The sequence below is a fragment of the Lutra lutra genome, chromosome 6, assembly GCF_902655055.1.
Source record: "Lutra lutra chromosome 6, mLutLut1.2, whole genome shotgun sequence".
In the NCBI taxonomy this organism is placed as follows: Eukaryota; Metazoa; Chordata; class Mammalia; order Carnivora; family Mustelidae; genus Lutra; species Lutra lutra.
Window position 1 is genome coordinate 138,094,928 of NC_062283.1, and position 26,665 is coordinate 138,121,592.

At 42.3% G+C, this 26,665-nt stretch overlaps 1 protein-coding gene across 5 annotated transcripts in view; it reads left to right on the plus strand.

Annotated features, from left to right (window-relative positions):
• PLEKHG1 (pleckstrin homology and RhoGEF domain containing G1) overlaps positions 1–26,665 on the plus strand; it is a 218,103-nt gene that overhangs the window by 117,235 nt on the left and 74,203 nt on the right. For 4 of the 5 annotated variants that reach the window (XM_047733188.1, XM_047733185.1, XM_047733184.1 and 1 more), the window contains one exon: positions 11,832–12,340. In XM_047733188.1, coding sequence (XP_047589144.1) covers positions 11,930–12,340 — 411 coding nt within the window. In that variant the 5' untranslated portion in view covers positions 11,832–11,929. Of the gene's footprint in view, positions 1–3,059; positions 3,101–11,831; positions 12,341–26,665 lie in introns of those variants that run through there. The other variant, XM_047733187.1, reaches the window with a different exon arrangement.

The following is a 26,665-nucleotide window of genomic DNA, read 5'->3' on the forward strand; positions in this document are numbered from 1 at the left end:
GAATCGTTCCTGCTCTTCCTGATTGTGTAACTAGTGCTGCCAATGAACCAACAAAAGCCACTTTCCAGTAAGAAGAGTATCTTTTTCGCCGAACGAGGCATCAGTGTGCAGTGCATCTGCGGCCCATCTGACTAGCATCTTCCAGGAGACTTTGCTGAGCAGTCTTTTTCCGTGCTGTTAGTACTGGCAGATCAACGACACAGGAAGAAGCAGCAAGGATGCTAGTGTTGGTGCCGTCTGCCTGCCCTGGGATGTATCTCGCTCCATGCACAGAAGTCCGGCGGGGAACCTGTAGGAACCGGTACCGGCTGGTGCGAGCGATGCGTGGGCTCAGAGATGGGACGGACTGGAAAGTGAAACCCTTGCAGAGGAAGGTGGGGCAGAGAGAGGCCTTAAGAAAACACGGAGGCCCAGAAGGCTCCTCTGCTCACAGGTGTGAAAGAACCTTGAATGTCACTCAAGAAATCTTCCTTTCCCTTCCCTTTTCTCTTCCTCTTCGCTGTTAGGTCTCTGCATTGTCCTTCCTGGGACCTTGTGCTCTGTTCCTATGTTAATTCATTTAGCAAACATGTGGTACTGGCATAAATAGAAAGGCAAAAATAGTGTGTGTGTGTGTGTGTGTGTGTGTGTCCCCCTGCTCTGAAAAAGCTAGATTTTAAAAGACTAAATTCTTAAATTCCTATGAACCATACCATGTAGGTGTGATGGAGACTGCTTCCAGTTACTTGTGAATGATAGGAATGGTGTTTCCTTCTTAAGTTGATGATTTTGCTAAAACAGAAAACACAGGTGAAGTGACAAATGACTGACCCATGGAACCAAATACACCCTGTGCTGTCCCCACACAGCTGTCTTCCAAGTCGGGTCACAGAGACACTTACAGACCACCAGGTATCCCCAGTGGACATTTTTTTTGCTTATAATGTACATAGCATCTTTCAGAAGTGACTTCTAAGAAATGTTTCTTGGCCAGGTGCCTGGGTGGCTCAGTGGGTTAAAGCCTCTGCCTTCGGCTCAGGTCATGATCTCAGGGTCCTGGGATCAAGCCCTGCATCGGGCTCTCTGCTTAGCGGGGAGTCGTCTTCTCTATCTCCCTCTGGCCCTCCCCCATTCTTATTATCTCTCTCTCTCTCTCTCTCTCTCTCTCGCAAAAATACATTTTAAAAAATCTTTAAAAAAAATGTTTCTTGGCAAAAAAAAAAAAATTCCAAGTACAATAATGCTTTAGTGGAAAATGGAAACTAAAAATGATAACTTGGGATGTGAAAATGTGGACCCAGAAGAAATGAGTCAAGGAGCCTCACCAGGCTCCAAAGAGTTCCTGCCAGGAGTCTCTATATATCCTACCGTGTCTAAGAATTTAGCTCTTGGTTTCTTCCACGCGAAGATCAAATCTACAGGAGAGGAAGGTTCCCTGCTCCCCAGGCTGACAATCCTGGGAGAAGCAAGGCGATTAAACAATAATTAAATAGGAGACCGCGTGAGACTCTACGTGTACCACAGAGCCATTTAACGAGTGGAAGGCACAGGGGGCTGGAGTTGCTGTGGAAGACTCGGTGAAGCTTGTTAAGATTTGAGCTGACTCTTAGCTAAGCAAAAACAGAGGTCTTGGGCATGAGTCTAGGGGAGGTCGTTTGGGGGGCAAGAGAGAATGCCCTGGAGGTCGGTTTGGAGGCTTAAGAGAGGCCCCCAGCCCAGGGAAGGACCCTGCCCCGCAAACTCCGTGCCAGCATCTGTATACAGTAATTTCCATCCAACTGGTGAATTTTGTGGGAGAGAAACCATTCCAAGAATTGTCTTCTGAACGGACTGATCAATTTCCATCAAAATGGCTTACTTAAGTGGCCTTGCATATGTTCAGCCTTATTTGAAAGGAAATAGGCATTCAAGCAAATTATCCTATTATGTTGTTAGTTTGAAATCACTTAATAGGTATGAGAGGAATAGCTATATTAAAGATGATCAGCTAATGTTATTTTCCATAACCACGAACGAATGCTTTAAGTGAAACGTCTATTTAAAGGACTTTGATCCTTTGAAAGAGTTTAGATTTCCGTGTCTATATGTGGGCATAATCCATAATTTGAGTTTTAACTCCATGGTGCCGTCATTTCCATTTTCAGTAACATTTTGTACTTTTGAAGACCCTTCATCTAAAGAACTCAGTATCTTTTTCAAATATGAACATTTTGAGTCTTTCTATAAAAATACATATAGCGTTTCAAGGACAGGTGGCCTTAAGGAGATCGAAATCCAAAATAATTTGGAAGTCTCTTGTACTGAAGTGTTGGAGTTCATACATTCTGTCTTTCCTACTGCGTATTTATGAATTATAAGATCACAGAATTTGACTGTTTTTCTAAGAAATGCCTACGAGTTTACATTTTAGGTGTTTTTCTTTAGATGGATTTCTAAATGTTGTCTTTTAAAAAAATCAAGCTAAATATATTCATGTTTAACTTTGCCTACTTAAAACTGTATTAAATATCTCGTTAAAGGAAACAAAGTGCCAGGCTTCCTCCAACTGTGTAATTCGCTGCCACCAACTTCACTTTAAAACTTAAGTTAGAGATGTGTCCGTTTACTTTGAAACATACTTATAATTCAGGAAGTGAACTTGAAAATATCAGCACTCCCCAGATCTTGCTGCTTTTGTGGAATTTAATGAGAATGGTGGCCAGCGCCAGGAAGGTAAAGCCCAAGCAGCTTTAGGCGAGCGTGGGTTGTATTTGATGTTCACAAAAGAATGGCAGGCCCAGGGTGGTGCTCAGCGAAGTGTGCATTTTCAAGTTACCCACAGTGGTGTCTATTGTCCCGTTTCTCAATTGAATGATGTCATGTTTCATTTAAGGCTCTCGGTGATGCTGAAGTCTGTGGTCTGCACACCAGGGGGGAAAAGGCAGTGAGAAAGTTGCAAATCAGGTTTTTGTAAAGCCTTTGTGTGTTGGGTTTTGAGAGATAAAAGCTGACTCATGCAATATTTCTACGGAGGGAGCTGCACAGACTAGTAAAGGCTTCTTATTTTACCTGACTGAGCCGCCGGTGAGGTCACTGCATCAGCTGAAGACAGGCGATGTGGCTTGGCCTGGGGAGAGCACAGGTAGGTGCCCACGTGAATGTCCCCAAAGGATCCATGCTCTTGAGGGGACAAACTCGTGCCTTCCCTCTTGGAGCCTCCGGAGATGGTCCGCCCAGGGGAGAACCCGTCCCAGGGGCTCTTCTCCTCTGCACAGGGACCTCAGCTTGCTGGGATATGTTACAACAGTTCTGCTCTGAATGCGATCCATGGAAACAAGTTATCCAACAATGGAATTAGTCCTGAAGGTGATTTTTTTTTCCTTTCCTCCATCTGAGCTGGGGCCTGAAACGGTTTTTGCCTTGTTTGGGTTTGGGTTTCTGATCTTTACTTAAAGTTAGGTTGAAATATCTAGAGAGCTGATGTTTGTGATTCTGGAGGGAAAAGGAAAATCCCAGGTCGTTGTGCATCGAATGCCCAGTATTTTAATATGCTTTTCTTTCTGAGATTTATTGCAGGCTGAGCAAAGGGGTGCGGTGGGGGTGGGGGTTGCTGGAATAAATGTTTGCAAATTTGGGGCTTAGCAACTGTAGTCGTGAAATGTAGTCTAAGTCTAGTGGGAACCAAAGTGGAAGAAGTAAATGTAATTTCCATTTTGAGTATTTATCGGTAAGAAATATTTTTGTTAGGATAGTCAGGGTAAAGGAGGCATGCGTTGTATTCAGCACTGTTGCATGTTGGAATCTGATTTTATTTTTATTGTTTAAATAGTTATAGTAATTTAATAGTGTTTTAATGGTGATAGTTATATATCTCGAAGATATATGGCATTCATTTCCATTAATCACATTGAACATAAAAATCAATTATTTTAATATAAAATATTTAAATGTTACAAACTGAGGTTGTGGCTTTTTTTTAAGTAACTTTTTTCAGAGTATAAAAACAATACACATGTAGGAAAAAGTGATATTTATAGATAAATATGAAAGGGAAAAAATCACCTGTGCTCCTACTGGTAAAACCAGTTCTAATATTTTATTATACCTTTCAATCTTTTTTCTAATGCGGCATTTTACATTCAAAATTGGGATCACACTGTACATATAAGCCATGCATTTTACCAAACTGCATATTTTGACCACTTTCTACACCCTTCAGCATTTGAAAGGACATGACATTTAATAGTTTTATATTGTTCCTTCTAGATGGATGTATTTGCTCAGATCTCTATTGTTAACACTTAGAATTCTCTTCCTCTTTTTCTCTAAGAAAATGTTTAGTGTACTTTGTGGATGGATTTCTTTATTCAGAGTGCTATTGTTAGTCACTTGAATTTCTCATCTTCTTCTTCCTCCTTCTGCCTACCCCCCACCCCCCAAAAAATGTTATTTAGCCTAATGCCTCCTTTTCGACTGTGCGGAAATGTTTTGGGAACTGAGTGTGTTCAATACAGATAAAGCCTTAATATAGCTATCCTCTTTCAGTTATTGCCCTGAAACTAGTATTTCCACACTAACAGGACGGTGCTATTCAAAGTGAAGCTGAAGCATAGATTTTTTAATCCACATTAAAAATAGAGATTTTTCTTAATAGCCTTGGCAGTCAGTGAATTACATGTTAGTATCCAAGACCCGGCGTTAGTAGGATGTAGAAGAAAATTGCTATTTTGCATTGACTGCATATGCTGTGATTCCAGCTAGGAAAGGACTTGCTGTTTATTTTAGGGGTGGATTCGCACCCCAAAGGTTGGCTGGGACCTAGGAAATCATGTAGCCTGGCCATGTAACTTACACGTAAGGAAACCTGAAACCCAAAAACTGTAGTACAAACCTTGATGGTACAGAGCCAGGGCACAAATGCAAACCCTCCAACAAAAAGAGAGAGTGTTATGTCATAAACTAATTTCTGGCTGATCCTCTGAGCTTTTTCTATACATACGGTTGGGTACCTATTCATTTTTTCTCTCTCTCTCACACACACACACACACACACACACACAGTGTAAGCCTTTTTGGCTTTCGGCACGTTGGTACCTTGTGCTTTATGCGAGGAGCTTATGTTTAAGTGTATTTCCTGATCTCTAAGCACCTTTTCTGCGCTACTGTTTTAGGCATCTATATCCAAGCACAAAGGATAGTGGACTAGAAATCAGAAACCATAGTCTCTGATTCACAGTCCAACTTTGAGCCCTCTCTGTTTCTTTTTCTCCCCTATAAAATTTTAAGAATTTTAAGAAGTAATGACACATGTGAATGAACTTTGAGGCTTTATTTTGTTTTGATTTGGGTTTTTTTTTTTTTCTTTTTTTTAGGATAATTTTGATGCCAAGTTAAAGCTATGGCATATTATGGCCAAGCTAATCTGTCATAATAGAGAGAGTTCAGGGGGTGCCTGGGTGGGTCAGTGGGTTAAAACCTCTGCCTTCTACTCGGGTCATGATCCTGGGGTCCTGAGATCAAGCCCTGCATCGGGCTCTCTGCTCCATGGGGAGCCTGCTTCCTCCTCTCTCTCTGCCTGCCTCTCTGCCTACTTGTGATCTCCATCTGTCAAATAAGTAAATAAAATCTTTAAAAAAAGAGAGAGAGAGAGATAATTCAGGTTATCTCTTGCTATGCAACAATTCATTCCCAAGCCTAGTGGTTTGGAGCAATGACAATAATTTATAATCTCTCCAGGTTTTGTGCGTCAGGAGTTCAGAAGAGGCTCTGCTCTGGGTTCTGAATCTGGGACTCATGAAATGCAGGCAGACATGATAGTGCCAAGGTCGCCTCGGAAGCTTCTCAGCCACACAGCTGGGACCTCAGCTGGACACACTCAAACAGAAGGCCCCCGGAACAGTTAGGGCTGCTCGAACATCTCTCTCCCTGTGAGTGTGGTCCTACCACATGGTTTTTCCAGCATGTCAGCTCCTCTATATTGTGCCATGTTCATGATTCAGGCAAAGTCCTTGCTCCAACTGGGTTCCCGTGGAAAGGGAAGGAATGTGGAGGAATGATGATGAATGCTTGAGAGACACACCGCCAGAGGGGCACTTACATCTTCTACTGGCGAGGAGAACTTGACCGCCATGCTGTTATGTATGGTGGGAAGGCTGGGAGGTGTACTCAGCTGAAACTCTACTCGTTGAAGCTGACCATAAAGGTAAAAATAGCTGCATTTGTATCAAAAGCCTTAAGGGAATTCCCTTTTAACCCAAGTGGCATGCCTGTGCCCTCGAATGGAGAAATTCTAGAGTCACCACTTAGCGGAGGCACTTTGCAAATCAGCCGCATTATCAACTACAGTAGTCACAGTATCCCTTAGTTTCCATCCAGCGGCCTGGGAATCCATTCATAAATTCCCTGAATGTTTGGTAAAAGACCTTAGAGAGCTTGAAAGAATTTCTGTTTTTGTTTTCTCATTCAACCTCTCGCCTCTTATTTGAACACGAGCATTTTTCCAAAACATCTTTTCCCATTCTTGATCTTCTTGTACAAGTACTGACTTAACTGACTCTTCTATGGGAACATGGTTTTTTAAACTATGTACTTTGGGAAATTTTTGAATTTACAGAAAAGTTTCTGAGATCGTCCAGAGTTCCTTTGCATCTTGCATCCAGCTTCCCCTAATGTTAGCATCTTGCATCGCCGTAGTTCTGTCAAAACTAAGACACTAACGTGGTAGTATGATTTTTTTTTAACTTCTTTATTACCAAAGAACTACATGTTACCAGGAGTAAATACCCTGAGCATTAAGGAACAGGTGGAATTGCAGCCCTGGCCTTGCCATTAATGCAAGAAACATGTTGGTATTTTAGAAAACCAAGAGGTAGAAATACATGTTGCTTTCTGGGGCCTTTTATTTACTGAGCTGTCCATCATCTCCGAGGTGTAGAGCAGAGGAGGACTCTCCTCAAATACCAAGTATTGTCTTTGACATGTAGAAATGGGTATTTCTTATAACTTCAACTCTAAAAAGTTTTTTTTTTTTTTTTTCATTTGCTTTATTTGTCTATAACTCTGAAGCTTTACCTAAGACTGGCTCTGGATTAAATGACAGAAGGACTTTTTGCTTATACATTAGTGTTTCTGTCAGTTTCCCCTTTTTGAGAAATTCACAGGCAGTATAATAAGGAACTACATAATTTTAGATATTCATTGGTCTTGAGCACAACACGTTCTCTCGATTTCCGTGACTGCCCAGCCAAGGAACTCGGAGTAGGTATTTGAAGTCTAGAATGGCAATGAGTAGAACTTGGAAATCCTGATCACGCATCAGCCCCCACCATGCATAGTGTTCTGCTTTGCCTTGTGAAGCTCCCCTTGGGGGTTGCAACAGGGAGTGGTCGGCTGGGGACCCCTCTGTCGTCCCCTCCTTCAACATGTAAACACCGTCACCGGAAGCCTGGGCTTTACTTGCCATGGAGAGTTCCGCCTCCGCTCTAAATCAGCCTGGACAAGTTAGAGCCAAGAAGTCCTGCTTTTGATTCTGACAGTGACATTCCAAAGGAGAGCAATTAAAATGATGGAAGTTTGAGAAGCAAACAAAGAAGAGCCGAGAATTAAAGCTCTCTCACTTAGAAACAATTAGAGAGGGACCAGTCACGAAGTAAAATGTGGGAAGGCATACCTAAGTGGAGCTCTGTAGGCATTGTTTTCTTTTTCCTGAGGATGACACAAGAAAGAATACTGTCTGTTAATGGCATTGAGGCTGGCAGCACTTCTGGCTCCAGGAATCATGAAGACTCCAAGACCTTGAAGTCCATGAAGACTCTCGATGTGGGCTTCTGGCATCACCACCTCTGGGTTTACCAAGGGTCAGATGGATCAAGCAAGGCCTTCCAGGCAGCTGAACCCATTTATTTTAGAATATTCATGGTCAGAAGACCCACTGACGGGGCCATCAGTAATGGTGGGCAAGTTCTCAGAGGGTGCTGTGAGATCGCCCAGGGTTTGGGTTTTGGTAAGAAGGGAGAGAGGTTATAAGAAGAAAAACAAAGCATCACAGTAGCCAAATGTTAATACAACCTGTCAGCATCCTTCACTCAGGTAGAGAAAGGGGCTTTTTTGTTCTGCAGCTTCCATCTGGGTGTTTCCATTTACCAGGGGAATGACTACCCCAGTATCTAGTACAGAGACTGCCTTGCAGCTCTGTTTTTATTACTCAACAATATGGTGTATTAATGAGAGGAGGGTTAGAAAAGACAACCTGGGAATTGTGTGCACCTCTCCATTTGCTATTATTTGCATGATAAGGAAGTAGATTTAGATCTTACAGAACAATATAATGATCTAGAGGGCTTCCTTGTACAACTAAAATGCAGTGCAGGCCACATATAAAATTTGTAATTTTCCAGCAGCAACATTAAAAAAAGCAAAATGAAACCAGTGAAAATAATTTTAAGAAGATGTTTTATCCAACCCATTATGCCAACCGATTATTTTACCGTGTAACTAATGTAAAAATTATTAAGGAGGTGTTTTGTACTTTTTTTGTTTCGTACTAAGTCTTTGAAATCTGGTATATGTTTTATGCTTATGACACGTCTCCATTTGGACTGGCAGCATTTCAAGTGCTCGATGGTCACATGCGGCCACTGGCTGCTGCGTTGACCAGGGGTGCTCTGGAAAGAAAGATCAGTGACCGGTGTGCCGTATTCAGAAGAATAAGCCAGACAGGGTGGAAATTTTAAATTATTTCAAGGGAGGTGAGAGCAAGACTAGGCAGTTTTTGAGGTCCATTTCCTTGTGCGAGAAAACTATAATTTTCTTCTAAGCAATGAATCAACATAAAAATGTGATCCATTAGCAAATGTAGTCTCATATTAAGATACTATTATGTGACCTAGCATTAAATGTTTCACTTCTGTCCTTGGTAATTTTGGAAGGTGCTTAATTTGGGGCAGTTAGCTTGTTAAATATTACAGATGCCAAATAAATAATCTATTTTAAAAGAGCCTGGTTGGCAGTCTGAAGAAGAGGCTGGCCCAGTGGTCTAGAATACATGGCCCGGTATTAGAATATAGGAAGCCTTACCTGGAACAGGGCCCAAATTCATGCTGCCATTTAAGATTTATGCATGGGGGCGCCTGGGTGGCTCAGTGGGTTCAGCATCTGCCTTTGGCTCAGGTTGTGATCCCAGAGTCCTGGGATCGAGCCCCTGCATCGGGCTCTCTGCTCAGCAGGGAGACTGCTTCCTCCTCTCTCTCTGCCTGCCTCTCTGCCTACTTGTGATCTCTGTCTGTCAAATAAATAAATAAAATCTTTGAAAAAAAAAAAAAGATTTATCTGTGAATGGACCCCTATTGATCTGAGTTCATATCCTACTTCTTCCTATCTTTGAAAGTGTAAAAAGCACTATCATCCCTCGCAGCCCAGCATGGACTCCTCTGAAACACCTGGCCACTTTTGTTCCCCTTTAATCCCTCAGTCCCAGCACTGGGTGGCTAACATGGCAAAAAGTAAAGAAACGAGTCTTCTATTGTGTTCATTTGCACCAATCATGACAATAGATATGTGCCAAGAGCTGTATGACTGTGAAATTCAGTTTTCCGTACTGGAGAGAAGGTGTGTCCAGATGGTTGGGGAGTAGCTTGATCTGAGCCTTTCCAGACACCCTAGCTTTCATGGATAGTAAATGCGGTTTATTTTCCGTACTAAGTCATTGCCTCATTGGACCTTGGAGAGCTTAAGAATAATCATATAATTCTCAATGTAGTGCCCATTTTTTTTTTTAAGATCTTATTTATTTATTTGACAGACAGAGATCACAAGTAGGCAGAGAGGAGGCAGAGAGAGAGGAGGAAGCAGGCTCCCCGCTGAGCAGAGAGCCGGACTCGGGGCTCCGTCCCAGGACCCTGGGATTATGACCTGAGCTGAAGGCAGAGGCTTTCACCAACTGAGCCACCCAGGCGCCCCTAGTGCCCATTTCTGAAAGTGAGATCAACCTCATAGTTATGGTTACGATGGATGCCATCATGAAGGGGGAAAAAAAACCTTGCTGGGTATGTTTCTACTTTCAACTGCCTAGGACTTTCTTAACGCCAGTCCCAAGTGTGGACAAGTGTCTTCTGCTGTAAGCACACCTACATGCCTGGCTGGTCCTTGGATTTTTGCCATAGTCAAGTTAGATCAGGCTTTTTAGGGCAAGTGCATTTTAACTACTATAACCAAGCCATATTTAATAGGCTATAAAGTTGTTATAGGGCAAGCAGAAAGAATATTGCAAAAGCTTTAAAAATTTGTGGCAAGTTTATACCATGTGGTAGTGGTTATGCTGATAAATTACTCATTTCCTACGCATTTCTTACCATTCCTGCTTCTTGGCCTAATTTAGTTCTTTTATTCTATATTTATAATTGTCATATTTGCATTATAAGTTGGCACTGCTATTGGCCATGAATATAAACTATCTAGAGAAAGTCAGGATGTGGAACAATACAGACCTGATGTACAGATTCTTTAGATTCTAGGAACATCGCTACCAGCTCCTTGACAATCTCTATTATAGAACCAAACCAAAGTCACGTTCCTTTTGAAAAATGATCATTCATCTAGATTCTTCTTATTGTGTGTGTTTTGTTATAAACTCCCAAACATAAGTTGCCCTCTTGTATTTTTCTAAGAAAACCCATCAACTTGGGCCCTGGTGGTAAGATAACCAGTTAAGACAAAGCCATTGTCTTCATTCATCACACCCTTCACTGCAAGGTATATTGTTCCATACACGTGGGATCTCATTAGGGGAAAACAACCTTGGTCCTGCCTCGCAAATGAAGACCAGAACTTTGTGTGTTTCGCCAAAATGGCTTCTGTGAGTTTCAATTTCACCCAGGGCTTCAAGATTTAAATGCTACATATATTAAATGACATTTTGACTTTGCCCTTAGTCTCTTCTTGCGCCCACTTCTAAACACTAACGGCCCTATCTCTTTACGAATAGGTCATTTTTCTCATAATTGAGTTTCTACATTATTTAATTGTATAGTCACACTGCCACGTTGTCTAACTTTGTGTGCCGACTGTTGTAGTTCATCAGGCATCCTCTGTAAGAGTGTAACCTCATATGCACAAGTGGGATGTCGGCTTGCAAGTAGAGACTGAGAGTAGTGTTGTGTTGAGAGGGAAATTTGAAAGAAGGTATGGGTCTTAATAGTTTGGCTTTTGTTGCCCAGTATCAGAAGGTTATTGTCCATGCAACACTTTTTCTTTCCCGTCGTATCCAAGTAAAACGTGAACTTGTCAGCGTCCAGTAAGTAGTGGAGGATCCAGGAGGGTAGCTTCGAATTCTGCGGAATGAGAGTGGAATACTTCTAATGTCGATCAGTGCTCGTGAGGTTCCATGGGAATCACAGAGGGTGTGTTTTAAGCACAGAAGACTTCCTTGTGCTTGTTAAAGCTACAGAGCCCTCGCACCCTGATGGCTGAGCCTTTGATTGGGTGGATCTGGACCAACCTGCAGGCCGCAGTCTTTCCAGCTGATCCCGCTTTGAGGCCGCGGCTACGAGGCTTCTTGTTCTCTTGGTGCCCACAGGGCGCTGGCGTCTTGTGAAAATGCAGAGTGAAGTTCGGGAGGTCTGGGGTGGCGCCTGAGACTTTGCATTTCTCTCGTGCTCCCAGGTGATGCTTGAGGAACTCTGACTTTGCAACTTGACCGGTCGTGGGTGCCTTTGCATTTCTTTGTGTCATGAACTCACTACCTTTTGGCTTTGGACCGTGTATACATTTGGGCTAGGTTTTCAACTCCTCTAAACCCGGTCTGATGTCACTTCAAACTACTTACCTTGTCTTTTTTGTTGTTGCTATTCTTTTTTTTTTTTTTTAAATGACTACAGATGTGCACCTGTTGTGTCCTGAAGTGCCATCAGCTGTAACAGGAACTCCCGACCGCAAGACCTCCTCCAGGCGTCCCGGCGCCCAGGAACCCAAGGCCATGGAGCTGTCCGACAGCGACCGGCCAGTCAGCTTCGGCTCCACGTCGTCCTCCGCCTCTTCCCGGGACAGCCATGGTTCCTTTGGCAGCAGAATGACCTTAGTCTCCAACAGCCACTTGGGCTTGTTTCACCAAGATAAGGAAGCCGGGGCCATAAACCTGGAGCTGATTCCAGCCCGGCCGTTTTCCAGCAGCGAGCTGCCGCGGGACCTCCCCGCAGGGCCCCGGAGCACGGACGAGGGCGCAGCAACTCCGCCCCGGGCCCCGCGGAGGATGGAAGCCCACGGGGCAAGCAGGACAGGTGGCCCGTCGTCGGCCACGAGCCCCAAGCTCCTCTATGTGGATAGAGTCGTTCAGGAGATACTAGAGACCGAAAGGACTTACGTGCAGGACTTGAAAAGCATCGTAGAGGTAAGGCAGACTTTTTTGTTGGGTTCTTGTAAAGCTTGTCGTGCAGGAGAGATAGGCTTGCAAAATAATGAACAAAGCCAGGTGTCCGGGATGTTTTGTCTCCTAAGCCGCAGAAATGGGGTGAATGTTGAAACAGATCATCACGTAAGAGGAACCCGAGGACCATATTCGTTGTGTTAAAAATCCTTTATGTATTTGCAACAATGCACTAATTTTGTGTTCGAAGCAAGAATGGGGTGCCCACGCGACCACCGGTCGGTATTAATAACTCCCCCCGGCCCCCCCAGAGCCCCACACTGGAGCCGGACTTGAAGCGACCTGACTGGCTGAGGTCAGGTGTACCCATCCAGACGAGTCCCTCCGGCTATGTCCACCTTAATCACAATTGTCTGCTGGTGTCTGGGAGCTTCCCAGACAGGTACTGATACCTGTGCCGCACCTCCAGAGACTGTGACTTTGAGGTCCTGGGGTATGACCCCGGCAGAGGGATGGTAGAAGGTCCCCAAGGGATTCACACAAACTTCGGAGCCACTGTCCATGCTGTTCTCTGTTGGCTGGTGTTTGGGGGACGGTGGGGAAAGTTAGGGAAAAACCATGGGCTTTGTCTCGCCTCTGGCATTTACGTTCTGTTCACTTTGATAGTACACAAGTTCGCGTATATTATATGAATCAGGCTCAGCTGATGGGCCTGATTAGGTACCCTGGAAATTGAGTTATGAATTGACTTTGAGTTATCGATAGGTTTTTAAGGATGAAGTAAAAATAACCAGCGCACCTCAGATGTTAACACATTCTCAATGAATGATGAAAAATATGACTATTTCAAAGGCAGATTTACATATTATAAAGCTGGACCCATGTTGCCGCCTGGGACTATACCAAGTTCTTTGAGTTGTTAGTGCCCACTTCCTGGGTTAGACTTTTAATCTAAAATGCTTCAGAGTAGAGTGGAATATTTGCTGATGAGCACATTCTGCACCAAATACATGCATTCTTAGAGCTTTAGAAAAAAGATTCTGAGGCATAATTGTGTGTTGAGTTCCATAAATGACAGAACCAGACACTGTCTACTAAAAATAGTTAGTTATGACATAACTTCCCGGTAAAAATAGAAAAATCAATTGATGCTCAACCAAAACAATATGTGATACCAAATGTAGAATACAGAAGGCCAACTTTCTTTTTAATTTCAACAATGATGTCATTGGTACTTGCGAAGAAATACCTGTGAAACTGCCAAAAATGTTGCAGCCTCTCACGAAATTCACGCCTGTCAAAGCTTTCTTTGGGCTGTTCTTTCTCTCTTCTTTCTTGGAAATCTCTCCACCTACCAAAGTTCACCATTCTGAGAAAGAAGCCGTAAGTTACTGAACTCCTACTCTGTGAACCCTGTTGTTTTCTGAGGCTGGGTGATAAACTTTGGTGAGAGGAAACAGGTAAGATCTGAATGAAAGGGGACCGATAAAGACAGGATATTTTTTGCTAAGAAAGTTTGAGTAGAAGTTCTATTCCAAGCTGCCCAGATGTTCTTGACTTTTTTTTTCCCCCCATGATTGGTGAATTAACCGTACTTCACACTGGGGGTTGGTGGACTTTTTCTATAAAGAGCGCAAAAGTAAATGTTAGGGTTTCTGGGCCCTAAGGTCTCCCTTATAACCGCTCAGGTCTGCTGTTGGAGCTCTAACGCAGCCACAGACACTACGTCAATGAATGGGTACGAGTTTTCCAGTAAAACTTTAGGGCTAGGTTTGACCCAGGGGCCAGAGTTTGAGGCTATGAAATGGTACCTGTGTTTCATTAACTCTAAAATGAGACTAATAAATAGCCACCTCATAGGATTAGTGTGAGAATTAAAAAATCCATGAAAAGCTCTTAGAACAGGATGTGGCCCACAGTAAGAAGTTAGTGCCTGTTACCACCAGATGTTCATATCCTCATCACCAGCCTCCTCCGAATTGGCCGGTTGAGAGGGGCCGCCCTTCAGCTACGCCATGTTTTACCCAAAGTCTTTCACAGAAATAAGCAGGTTAGTCAGCGCACTACGGCAAGCGATCTCATTAGGAAAAAAATTTAACCCGGGGATCCCAGCTTTACTGTTTTGTGTGCAGTTGGATTATTTTCAATGTATCCATTGAAAATCTGAGGTGACACATCGTTAGGGAGAGGAAAGGTGAAGAAGGGTATTAGGAGGAAGAGTACTCAGGGGACAGAAGTCCCAAACGTCCTGAGAGGCACCCATGTAGGTCAAAGTAAATGCCGCTGGGTTCCAGAATTCACCAGAATGCTTTGGCTTTTTTACCTCTCCACCTCGAAAATGCCAGACTCTTCAGATGAGGGATTAGTTGTCACAGGATTTTCCACACATACTTTTGTTATGGGGCCACCCATGTTCCTCCAGAGCACAGTTTTCACAGAACACTTAGACTCCTTTTATCTAGTTCTCCCCTTGATAAAGAACAACCAATTATTTTTCTACACGCAACAACTCTACCCAATGAAGACTGTGAAAAATCAGTATTCTTTTAAAATACGAAGTGTCCATGCCATTCAAATGTATTTTCCTCAATCCGTTTCTTATTTTTAGAGTTCTGTAGTTGACTTCTCTCCGATCCTCAATTTTTTCAAATGCAGAATTTTAACATGGGAAGAGAGCTGCTCGGTAGCAAACCTGCTAATACAGGTTCTCACCACACCTAAGGGGTGGAACTTGTTAGTCGGCTCCTTGTCAGCAAGAATTATTTCTGAGGGGAAAAAAAAAAAAAATCTAAGCATTTATGGAGATACTGGTAAGTCCCATTTCATCCAAGCAGGAGCACATTTCTGATTTTCTGCTCACTGCCTAACTGAATCCCATCTAACCAATGCGCCTTGACAGCCATCTTCAACTTAATCGATTTCCCCTGTAAGTAGCACATTTTATCCTTGTACCATGTTCATACATCATCTCCACAGGTCAGGTTTAGAATTGTTTGTAGGATTTATAAATGGAAACACTTTTGTGAAAGATCACTGATATATACATAGAATTTAAGAGACATTTACACAGGAGTGTCCAGCTGGCTCGGTCCACAGCGCGGGCAACTCTTGATCTCGGGGTTGTGAGTTCGAGCCCCACATTGGGTGTAGAGATTGCTTAAAAATAAAATCTTTAAAAAATTTAAAAATAAAAATAAAATCTTTTATTAAAAAAAGAGAGAGAGAGAGGCATTAACACCATGTGCTTTGACCTGTTCAACTTGGTCCCAGAGTAACTGATTTTGGAGAAGAGATCCTTCCAACCTTATTTAGGCAAAAGAATCCCCAGATGTTGGTTACACCTACAAAGGTTATCTGCCTTTTATCCCATATGTAGAGAGATTGTATTAATCCCAAATATATAGGTCTTTTTCCTTTCCTATTTCCTGAACATTAAAAAAATATTATTCTTATCCCTATTGCTCTTTATTTCTCCTCCCCCAGAGCCTTTGTTGTGAACCTTCTGCTCCTGCCTCCCCGCCATGGCTACTCCATCCTCTGCTTCTTTGCCCGACCTGCTAGTCATCTAATTTTGTAGTCTTGACATTTGAGAGAGAGAGAGGAAGAGGGAAAGAAAGAGAGGTGAGATCTTGACTATCCCCCCTTCTCAAAGGAACTATGGAGCTGTTATTTCCATTTCTATGTGTGGCTCCTAATAGCATTCACAGATAAAATGAGGTAATAAATAAGAAAGCAAGTTTTAGAAGTTAAAAGTAAAATAGCCAATGAGACAGTTTGTAAAGAGACAGAAATCCGTGGTTGGAAAGTAGAAAAGATCTCTTTCATGTTTAATGGAACCTTACAATGACTGAGTGGGGACTCTCATGGGTAGAGGGGGTTTCTTTAATCTTCCTAAATGATCTATAAAAAGAGCCTTTGAAAGCCTCATAAGATTTGGTCCCAGATATCCTTTATGACCTGTTTTAGCCTTTTAGGAAAGTTTTTAAATAGTCCATAATGTTATATAATGCTGTACAATTAGAAGTTAATTCCCTACTACAAAATAGCATCTTTGAACTGTAAGAAATGCTCCATTAAATCATCTCTTGGAACACTGAGGACATACGTATTTAGTAGAAAAAAGTGGGTAAAACACTCAGCGTAACATGAGTTTGTTTTTTCCTATCATCGTCTAGAGAGCTAAAATTCTTTTCAAGCACCTTCGTCCACACACTGTATTAAAAAGCTGAGAAGTGAGTATCCCAGCCCTAATGTTTAAAACTTAAAGAGCCAAAACCTTAAGCATAGCTTTGTCGAGAGCATTCAGCATTGTCCAGAAGCCGTAGCTGAACAAGGATTATAGAATGTTGATCTCCGACCCCCCAGCTCTTGTGTTTACCAGTCTACAGGGACTCTTTGTTTAGTGCGTGATAGTGTACACAGTGTCAGGGCAGGTGGAGGAAAAGAAGGATGCTTTTCACACGCTTGGTGACGTGGAATGCACTGAAAGCTGTTCTGCCCCATTGCCGTGGCTTCGAGAAGGGGTCGCTCTTGGTACTGGAAGCACCACGTCTGTTAGAAGAATAACCTTTTTACACTTGGGAAGCAAGCCTTCTCTCAAATCTGCAGGGGGGAGGAAAGAAACCTCGTGACCAGGCCTGAGTAGTCTGGAGGGGCTGTCCACCATTTTCTCTGTCTAGAGACTTAGCTAGAGACTCAGACTCAGATAGAATAGAATCTGAGTAGGCTTTTGTCCAGGGCCACCCCGCCCTCTAGGACACCACTGTGGATTTGGATGTGGTTTTCTGATAAGTCTGGCTTTCTTTGGACCCCTTGGAGAAACAAGACTGTTTGGTGTGGAAAGGGAGCAGTTCGTGTCTCTGCCACTCTCTTCCTTTAGCCGTGAAAATAGGATTCTCTATGGGAACTCCCTGGACCAGCCATAACTAACTGCTTAGGACCCTGGAGAAGAGGAGAAAGGTCTTGAACCAAGGGAGAAGGCTGTTGAGAAGAGGTGAACTGTCATGGCTTTTACTACCTTCTTATTTGCAGATGTCCTCACTCAATACTTTCCCTCCAGTTTAAATAACATTTATTATACTGACACTTTTTATGAGGTCATGTAGAGTTTTTTGAATACTGGGGGAAATATGTGTTCAATGCTGGAGTGTAGGACTTGGCAGGAATTGTTTTTAATGAAGGCTTGTTATGTGGGTGGATTTCATAAAGAACTTACACTGTGGGATTTGGCACAATTTAATGTACTTTTTCTTTTACGTGGCATTTGAGTACTTTTATTTGAATGTCTCTATTTGTTTTTTCCCTCTAAGGGCTTTTATCATAATGGGTGAATGAAATCTTTCTTAAAACCATTTAAGATCTATGATAATTTAGAAGCAAACCTGTTAAATAGTTTTCTGCTTGTGTTGGAGCTATTCCTTAAATAGCACATCTAATCGCTGTACTTAATCCCCGCAATCTCACTTCGGCTATGCACGTCCAGACCTCTTTATTATTGTTGTTGTTGTCATCGAGTTCCCTTCTTCCCTGTCCTACCTCATTCTCTTCTCCCTCCACCTCAATGACAAAAGAAGGTAGAAACATGGTGATTTCTTTCCGCTTCTCTTTTTGTTCGTTTTTATTGAAGCATAACTGACACACAATATCCTGTTAGTTTCATGTGTACAATGTGGTGATTTGACATTTATAGACATTGCGAAGTGATCACAATAAGCCCATTTACCATCTGTCATCATACAAAGTTAATACAATATTACTGACTGTATTTCTTGCGCTGTACATTACATCCTCATAACTTCTTTATTTTATAACTAGAAGTTTGTACCTCTTAATCTCCTTCACCTATGTCGCGCCCCACCCCCAACCCCCATTCCCTCTGGCAACCACCACTCTGTTCTCTGTACCTGCACGTCTTGGTTCCATTTGGTTTTGTCTGTTTTGTTTCTTAAAGTCCACTTATAAAAGTCAAATCCTACGGTATTTGCCTTTCTCTGACTGACTTATTTCATTTAGCCTCATGTCCTCCAGGTCCACAAATGGCAAGATCTCGTTCTTTTCTGTGGCTGAGTAGTATTCCATTGTATGCATACACCCCGTCTTTATCTGCCCATTTATCCATAGTTGTTAGGTTGTTTCCATATCTTCATATCCATATCTATTATAAACAGTCCTGCAATGAAAATGATGCAGATATCTTTTCAAATTAGTGTTTTCATTTTCTTTGGACAAATACCAAGAAGTAGAATTGGGGGATCATATGGTAGCTCGATTTTAAATTTTTTGAGGCAACTCCATACTGTTTTCTGCAGTGGCTGCACCAAGCTGCCCTCCCACTGTGTGTGGGGTTCCCTTTTATCCACGTCCTTGCCAAGACTTGTTGTTTCTTGTCTTTTGATAATGGGAGATAATATCTCCTTGTGGTTTTGATTTACATGTCCCTGATGATAAGTGATGCTGAGCATCTTTTCATGTGCCTATTGGCCATCTAGGTGTCTTCTTTGAAAAGTATCTATTCAGATCATCTGCCCATGTTTAATCAGATTGTTTGGTTTTGTGTTACCGAGTTATATGTGTTCTTTATATAACTTAGATATTAACCCCTTATTGGATATATGACTTATAAATATTTCTCCCATTCAGTACATTGCCTTTTTCATGTTGTTGGTGGTTTTCTTTGCTTTGCAGAGACTTTTTAGTTTGATGTAGTCCCATTTGTTAATTTTTGCTTGTGTCACCCTTATCTGAAGAGACAGATCCCCCAAAAAAAAATCACTAAGACTGATGTTGAGGAGCTTACCACTTACATTTTCTTCTAGCAGTTTTGTGGTTTCAGGTCTTACATTCAAATCTTTAATTCACTTTGAATTAGATTTTGTATATGGTATAGGAAAGTGGTCCATTTTCATTCTTTTGCATATGGTTGTCCAGTGTTTCTGACATTGTTTATTGGAGAGACTATCTTTTCCCCATTATATATTCTTCTTTCTTTTTTTGTAAATTAATGAACAATATATACATGGGTTTATTTCTGGGCTTTCTGTTCTGTTTCATGGATCTATGTGACTGTTTTGATGCCAGTACTCTAGTGTTTTGATCAGTATAGCTTTTGTATTATAGTTTGAAATCAGGCACTGTGATACCTCTGGCTGCTGCTGCTTCTTCTTCTTCTTCTTCTTCTTCTTCTTCTTCTTCTTTTTTTCCTTTTTCAAGACTGCTTTGGTTATTTGGGTCCTTTGTGGTTTCATACAAATTTTAGAATTATTTGTTCTGTTCCTATGAAAAATGCCATTAGAATTTTGATAGGGATTGCAGTGAATCTATAGATCGCATTGGATAGTACGGACATTTTAACAATATTAATTCTTGCAACCCAGGAGCACAGACTATTTTTCCATTTATTTATGTCTTCTTCAATTTCAACACAGTGGTTCTGAGTGTTCATCTTTTCTACCCATTATAATGTAACGTGGGAGGGAGGGCAGAGACCAGGGTTTTCACTTTTTTTCTGGTCCTGATGATTTGGCCTGTGTTGAATGTTCTATTTATTTGCAATCTGTCAGAAGGTATTAACAATGCAAATGTTCAAGGCGGAGGACAGCATTTAGTGACAGCAAAGTGAGTAGAAGTTGGCAGAGTTGATACGTAAAAGTAGCCTAGAAGAGTAGCTATTGGCTCTTCACAAGAGTTTGTGTGTGCATAATGACACGGCTGGTTTAAGATTCTCTCCAAATCATTATGGTTAGATCTTCAGTGAAAACTTAGGAACATCATTTAATATACCTATATTGTTCAGCTTCTCCTGAGCGCACGTAGACAGTGATGACATCGATGTGACAGCCTTGGGCTTTGTGACCATTTCTACCATCTCACTGGTTCCCAACAGCTGTGAACACACTATGTACCAGACACTTCTAAATTTCCTAAATATGCACCTTGATAACAACAAAAATATTAAGAAATAAACATGAACAGCAATTAATATTTGCGGGTTTACCATACATATATCAGGCGCCAGCTTGAGCCCCATCCTCGCTCATGGCCCCCTCATATGGATATTATTATAGTTTTCCTATTTTAGCACAAGAATATTGAGTGTACAAAAAGTTAAGTTAGCTGTCCAAGGCCACATAGTGGTAGAACTGGAACTGAAACTTGGGTCTCTTTCCAGAGCCCACTCCTTTTACCAATAGTCTACACTGTTATTGTAAACCTTCTCTTAGAATCTAGCAAAAGGTTCAAAGTTTTTGCCCTCTACTCACTCTCTCTGGAGCAGAGTTTTGCAACAGGAGCACCACAGATATTTTGGATTGGACGATTCTCGGTGTGGGGGACAGTCATGAGCATTGTAGGGTGCTTCCCAGCAAACCTGGCCTCTACCCACTAAGGGTATCTCCTTTTCTAACAACCAAAATTATCTCAAGACGTTGCCAAATATCCTCTGAGGGACAGAATGCCCTCTGGCTGAGAACCTCTCCTCTACAGATTTGGAACATATCTTCCATGTCTGTGTAAGGATAGGCAAAGCCACAGTCACAAAGAGAAACTCCCCAATGCAGTGGCTTAATAGAACAGAAGTATATTTCTTTCTTCTGGAACAGTCATGCGTGGGTGTTCAGGTTGGCAGGAGTGGCACTCCTACATGCGCTCATTCAAGGACCCCAGATGACAAGGTTCTGTCATCTTCAGGATTGCTGTAACCTACCCCATCTCGTTTAGCTAGAAGCACAAGGAGACAGGGAGACATGCATGGGGGAGGTTTCTAAGACAGGCACAGGATGGGCTTACCCCTCTGGCCTCATTCCCCAGGTGAGACTCTTCTTGGCTGGCCATGACGAGCTACAGATGGAATCTAGCTGTGCGCCCAAAGAAGGTGGGAAGCATTTGGGGAACAACTGGCAGTCTCAACAACACATTGTATAGAACGAAAACATTCTTGTTGTGAAACTACACTCTGTGGTTACCCCCCACACCCCACTGACCATCACTAAAAATAAAAATGAACAAGGAAGAAAGCAAGAACGATGTTGGTGATGCTTACTGCTGAGATTATGACGACTCCCTCTGCCGAGTGATACTACAGAACGTTTTCAATGACTCCTCCATTTCGGTCTTGGAACAGACTCAGACCAATGTGTCTTCTTTGCTCCTCTCTCCCTTCTCACGTATCTTCATCACCCCCTTTTCCTTTACCCTTTCTCCCATCATTCTACTCATTCCCATCCACATAATGAGCCCATGAGGCTCTGTGGAATTATTGAACACTGTAGGTAGGATTCCAGTTTAAAAACAAGGCTGCTGGCTCTAGCGATGGTTCCAAAGCAGGGTTTATGCTTATCCTGCTAGTGTTCTGGGAAGCTTGGGAGCAGAAGGCAATCGATGAGGATGATGGACTGAAGCCATTAACCATAACAGAAGGATGCTTGGGGTCTATCTGCAAGTTTATGGCCAGACTGATAGTTTATACGAAAACTGAATGCTCTCCTTTTTATTGCCTTGTCCTTCTTTAAAACACATTTCTTAGTCATTCTGAGAAGCCAAAATGAGAATTATGGGTATTTGACCAAAAAACAAGCACTGAAAGACCAAACCATGAGAATTGTTTTTTATACATCCTTAGCTTCGTACACCCCAAACCAACTGATGTTATTATGGATGCTTTTCTGTAAGAAGTTGAAGTCAATTTGCATCTTTCCGGAGGTGCCCTTAGAGAAAATAAATTTAGCATTGACAAAAGGTGGTCTGTTTATATTGTTAACCTTCACCTGGGGTACAGTTTTCAAATTACTCTGTAGCAATTGCATAATGATCACCAATTGTTATTATAATTATGGGTGCAGCCATGGTCCTCCTTGTCTCCCTGAGAAATGCTGAACCTCAGATAATGGAAAGGTCACCCTTGAGTTCCTTGAGTCAGGTTTTGTAGTGTATTTTTACTGGGTTACCAGAGTTTATAATTTGAGAACAGATTATAGATGGGGATTGTTTTAATGCCTATATCAAATATTGAAGACCCAAGAGAGAAAACATACAGATGAGAGAGGGAAGAGCTATATACATGTGAAAGTCCCTACAATTGGTTCCACTATAAGGTGACATGTGACATGTGTGTTCCTAAAAATCCCTCCCTGTGCAAAATCATGTGGGGGGGGAAAAACAAGGTAGGAAAAATGAGTTTCGAGAACAACATTCAAAAACATCATCTGTGATACATTTAAGACAGGACTCTGAGGGGAAAAGGGAGACTGTTTTAGACCTGTGAAGTGGTTAAGAAATACGTACCTTGTATGTAGACATGACAGTTGACCTTGAAGTTGCTAGTGGAAGCCCCCTGGTTGCCACACCCACCCCACTCTGTAAGAGAGGACAAGTACAAGAGGGAGTGAGAGGGAAAGAGTGAGAAAAAAGAACAGTAGAGGGGAAAAAAAAAAACAGAGACTAGGGAAAATACAAGGTAGACTAACAGGAAAGAGAAATAGAGAGAGGAAACCATCCAGAGGGTTGCCATTTAGGAATTACTTTGAAGTGAGGTTACCTGACATGGATGGGTGTGGCACGCGAAGCTGGCACAGGTGGACTGAGTTCACTTGGAGGCTGGTTTGGGGTGAGTGTGAGCGTTTCTGTCTTCCTGTGCTGTGCCCCGGAACTGGGGGCATTTTTTGCATTCACCTAGTGTTTCTCATGGATGAAATCCTGCATAAGCAAAGGCAAAGTTAGGAAAGTTGAATTAAGTGCAAATTGTTCCTTTGCTGGATGCCTGGGTGGTTCAGTCCATTAAGCATCTGCCCTCAGCTCATGATCCCAGGGTCCTGGGATGGAGTCCTACGTCAGGCTCTTTGCTCAGCAGGGGAGCCTGCTTCTCCCTGTGCCTGCTGCTCCCCCTGCTTCAGCACTCTCTCTCTCCAACAAAGAAAATCTAAAATATATATATTTTTTTTTCCTTTGTATTAATCATGTTGGGAACAAATTCATGTTTTCAAAACAAACATTATAGCAGAACTGACTGTACTTATTCTTTGAGGTACTATGACCTTACTGTGACTTACTAGGACAAGTAAGTCTCCCCACCGACCTCCCCCTCGATCTTTGCTCAGAGTGTAAGATTGAAGAACAGTATTCCCGCTGTCAAAAACCATGGCCTTCCATTTGTCTTTAATGAGACTAATAAAGACTATGACAAATATCCTTAAGGACCTTTTCATTTCCACCGTCTAAGAAAAAATGGTTTGAAAGAATTTCAAATTCACTTAGCAGTTGGACAGTGCATTCGTATTTCTGGAAACTAACCAGTGGATTTCTTGTTTACCCTAATCTCAAACCAACAAATATGATTACTTATAAACACAAATGGTTGTAGGAACTTTTACTGAAAGGATGTGCACAATTTGGCTGAATGTTCTTACACAGACGATAACATTTTCTTGGTCTATGAAACTCTTCGTACACCTTAAATCTAAGGGGTAAATGTTAGTGTGTTTCTGATGTTAAAATTGGAATGCAATTTTCTACCTACGCTTGCCCATTCAGTTAGACAATGTATTAAAGGAAAGTATAGCCTCACCATGCCGTTGGGGGCGGGGGAAAGAAAACAGAAATTATCCTTTTCACAGACCTGAGTACATTCATTTTTTTCACATGATCAAGCACTTCTAGAAATACTAGCAAGCAAAACGGTCCTTCCCCGTTCTATTAGGCTTTTCTTTTGAGGCAACATTTTGATTTTTAATAAAAAGGCATTTCAGAAACTTGAGTTAACTCAAGTGATTGAGTAGCCATTATTACTGGTCTCCTAAAAGAACTGCTCGTATATTTCAAAGACCGCCCATGGGCAAAATTCTATTGAAGATTTGCTAAAACAGGTCCTGTTCAGTTGGGTTAGAATCATGCTGCCTTTTGGATGCATGCCATCTTGAATATTCAATTAGACTGAGTGGGTAGAAAATTACAGAATTCAGGAAATTATGCTCTAAACAAACCAACCTTCAGTTGGAAGAAGTTTCCCATGGCCAGAAATATCTCCCAGAGATGTTTGCACCTTGTGAAACTCATCACATAGACGAATTTACCCAGATTATATGATAAGCATAAAGCCAAGTGCAACCCTGCTCTTTAACACCTAGAAGAGGAAAAGGTAGCTTGGGCCGATGCATGACTTGTCAGCCCAGCAGAGCGTAGTAGTTCACTGTTTTCCCGTCATTCACATCTTTGGTTTCTCCTTTGTCTACCAAGATTACTGTGCCACTTAAGGGGTATAGGGTTGCTCTGTATAGTAGCTTGCTTAGAATTTTTTTTAATCTCTTTTTTAAATTGTGGTAAGATATACATAAAATTTATCATGTTAACCATTTCAAGTGGACAGTTCAGTGGCACTGGGTACCTTTACATGGCTGTGCAAGCATCCCTACGATCCTTCTCTAGAACTTCTCTATCAACCAAGACTATGTACCCATTGAACAGTAACTCCCCATTCCATCCTCCCTCGGCCTCCACAAACTCCATTCTATTTTCTGTCTCTGAATTAGACTACTCTAGGTACCCCATGTAAGTGGAGTCATACAGCATCTGTCCCTTTGTGATTGCCTTATGTCATTTAGCTCATGTCCTCATGGTCTATCTATACTATACAGCCTGCGGCAGAATTTTATTCCTTTTTAAGGTTACGTAATATTCCGGTGTCTATCTAGACATTTTCTTTATCCATCCGTCTGCTGATGGACACTTAGACTGTTTTCAGTTGTGTAGGATTTATATTAAGTGCAATCACAGCAAATCACAGAACCAGGAAATTGGCGGTCTAACTGATCGCCGATTCTGCAAGAGGTGGGGTGTGTTGGGATGTTTTGCTCCCTTTCCCTTTCCTCTCCTCTCAGCACTGTATCTGACCCTCCATGGACCATCCCTAACTAGCTGCTGAAGGAATGATCTTGTTCTACCCAGTCATTTTTATGGGTGAGGAAAAAGAGATTTGGAGAACCAAGTGATTTCCCCAGTGAGATGCAAATCCTAGCTGTCACTACCTTTGATCTTAAGCACTTACTAAACTTCCGTAACCCCACAGTTTCTGCATCTTGAAAAGAAAGTGATATTGGATACTTCTTAGGACGGAGTGAGGATTAAATGAGCCAGGCGTGGCTCAGTTGGTTGAGCGGCTGCCTTTGGCTCAGGTCATGATCCCAGCGTCCTGGGATTGAGTCCCACATCGGGCTCCTTGCTCAGCAGGGAGCCTGCTTCTCTCTCTGTCTCTGCCTGCCACTCTGTCTGCATGTGCTCGCTCTCGCTCTCTCTGACAAATAAATAAATAAAATCTTTAAAAAAAAAAAAAAGCCCATAAAATGCCCAAGCGCCCCACAGCTGACAGCCACTCAAACCCAGACCCTGAGGCTAAGTATGGACAGCACCACAACTGTACCCAGGTCCTGTTTCCTGGCCATTTCACTTAGAAACAACTGGAAAAGATAAGATTTAGCGAGTGTCCCCTTACAGACCAGCGAAGGGGAGTTCTCACATGTGCTTTTTTTAATGACATTTTCTAGAGACCTGTTGCTTTAGGATAAGAAATTCCCCAGTTTTCTAGATCTTGGCCACTGATGGGCATAAAATCAACATGGGCATGTGTGAAGAAAGGAGCCAGCCTCTTCCGTGTCTAGCCACCACAGAGCTGAGGCACAAGTGGCAACAGTTAGAGTCTCCTCCTTAGCAACTTCTTGGGACAAGTCTAAAGCAAGGGGTGGAACGGCCCTTTTACCCCAAGCAGGTGGCGGGGAGCTTTGGAGGGTCTCCTGCAGCCCCAAGAGCGTATCTGGGCTGGTCCCCTGGTGCTAATCGTTCGGCTGGTACTCTGGGATCCTTTTTGGCCAACTCCTGTTCTGAAGTAAAATCAGGTTTGAAGTTTGCATCCTAATTTTTTTAAAGTATAAGGTAAAGAAGACTACTGATTCAGTGTACAAATTTACTTATTATTCAAACTTAGCGAGACTCCTCAAAAGCCACTTTTATTAAGAAGAGCCACTAAAAGAAAACTCCTACTTCAAAAATAGGAAAAAGTAAAATGGAATGAAGGGTCTTTATGAGGAACGCGCAATTAAGAGGTCATCGGCTAGATTTGTACCAAGGATAGGAAACCTCATAAACAGGTTCAAAGGGGCTATTATTTGAGCAATTAAAAGCTATCACTTTAGAAATCTGGTTAGGAAGAACAGCTAAAATATCGGGGTTTTTCTAAAGCAGAGGCTGCCCTGAGTACCCCCTGGGGAGCAGTTACCTGTCTTGTCCCAAGCTACCCCTAGTGAAATCCACTTCTTTGGGGGCGACGTCCGTCTTTCTGAAGCTCTCCAAATTCCAAAAAGGAATTGA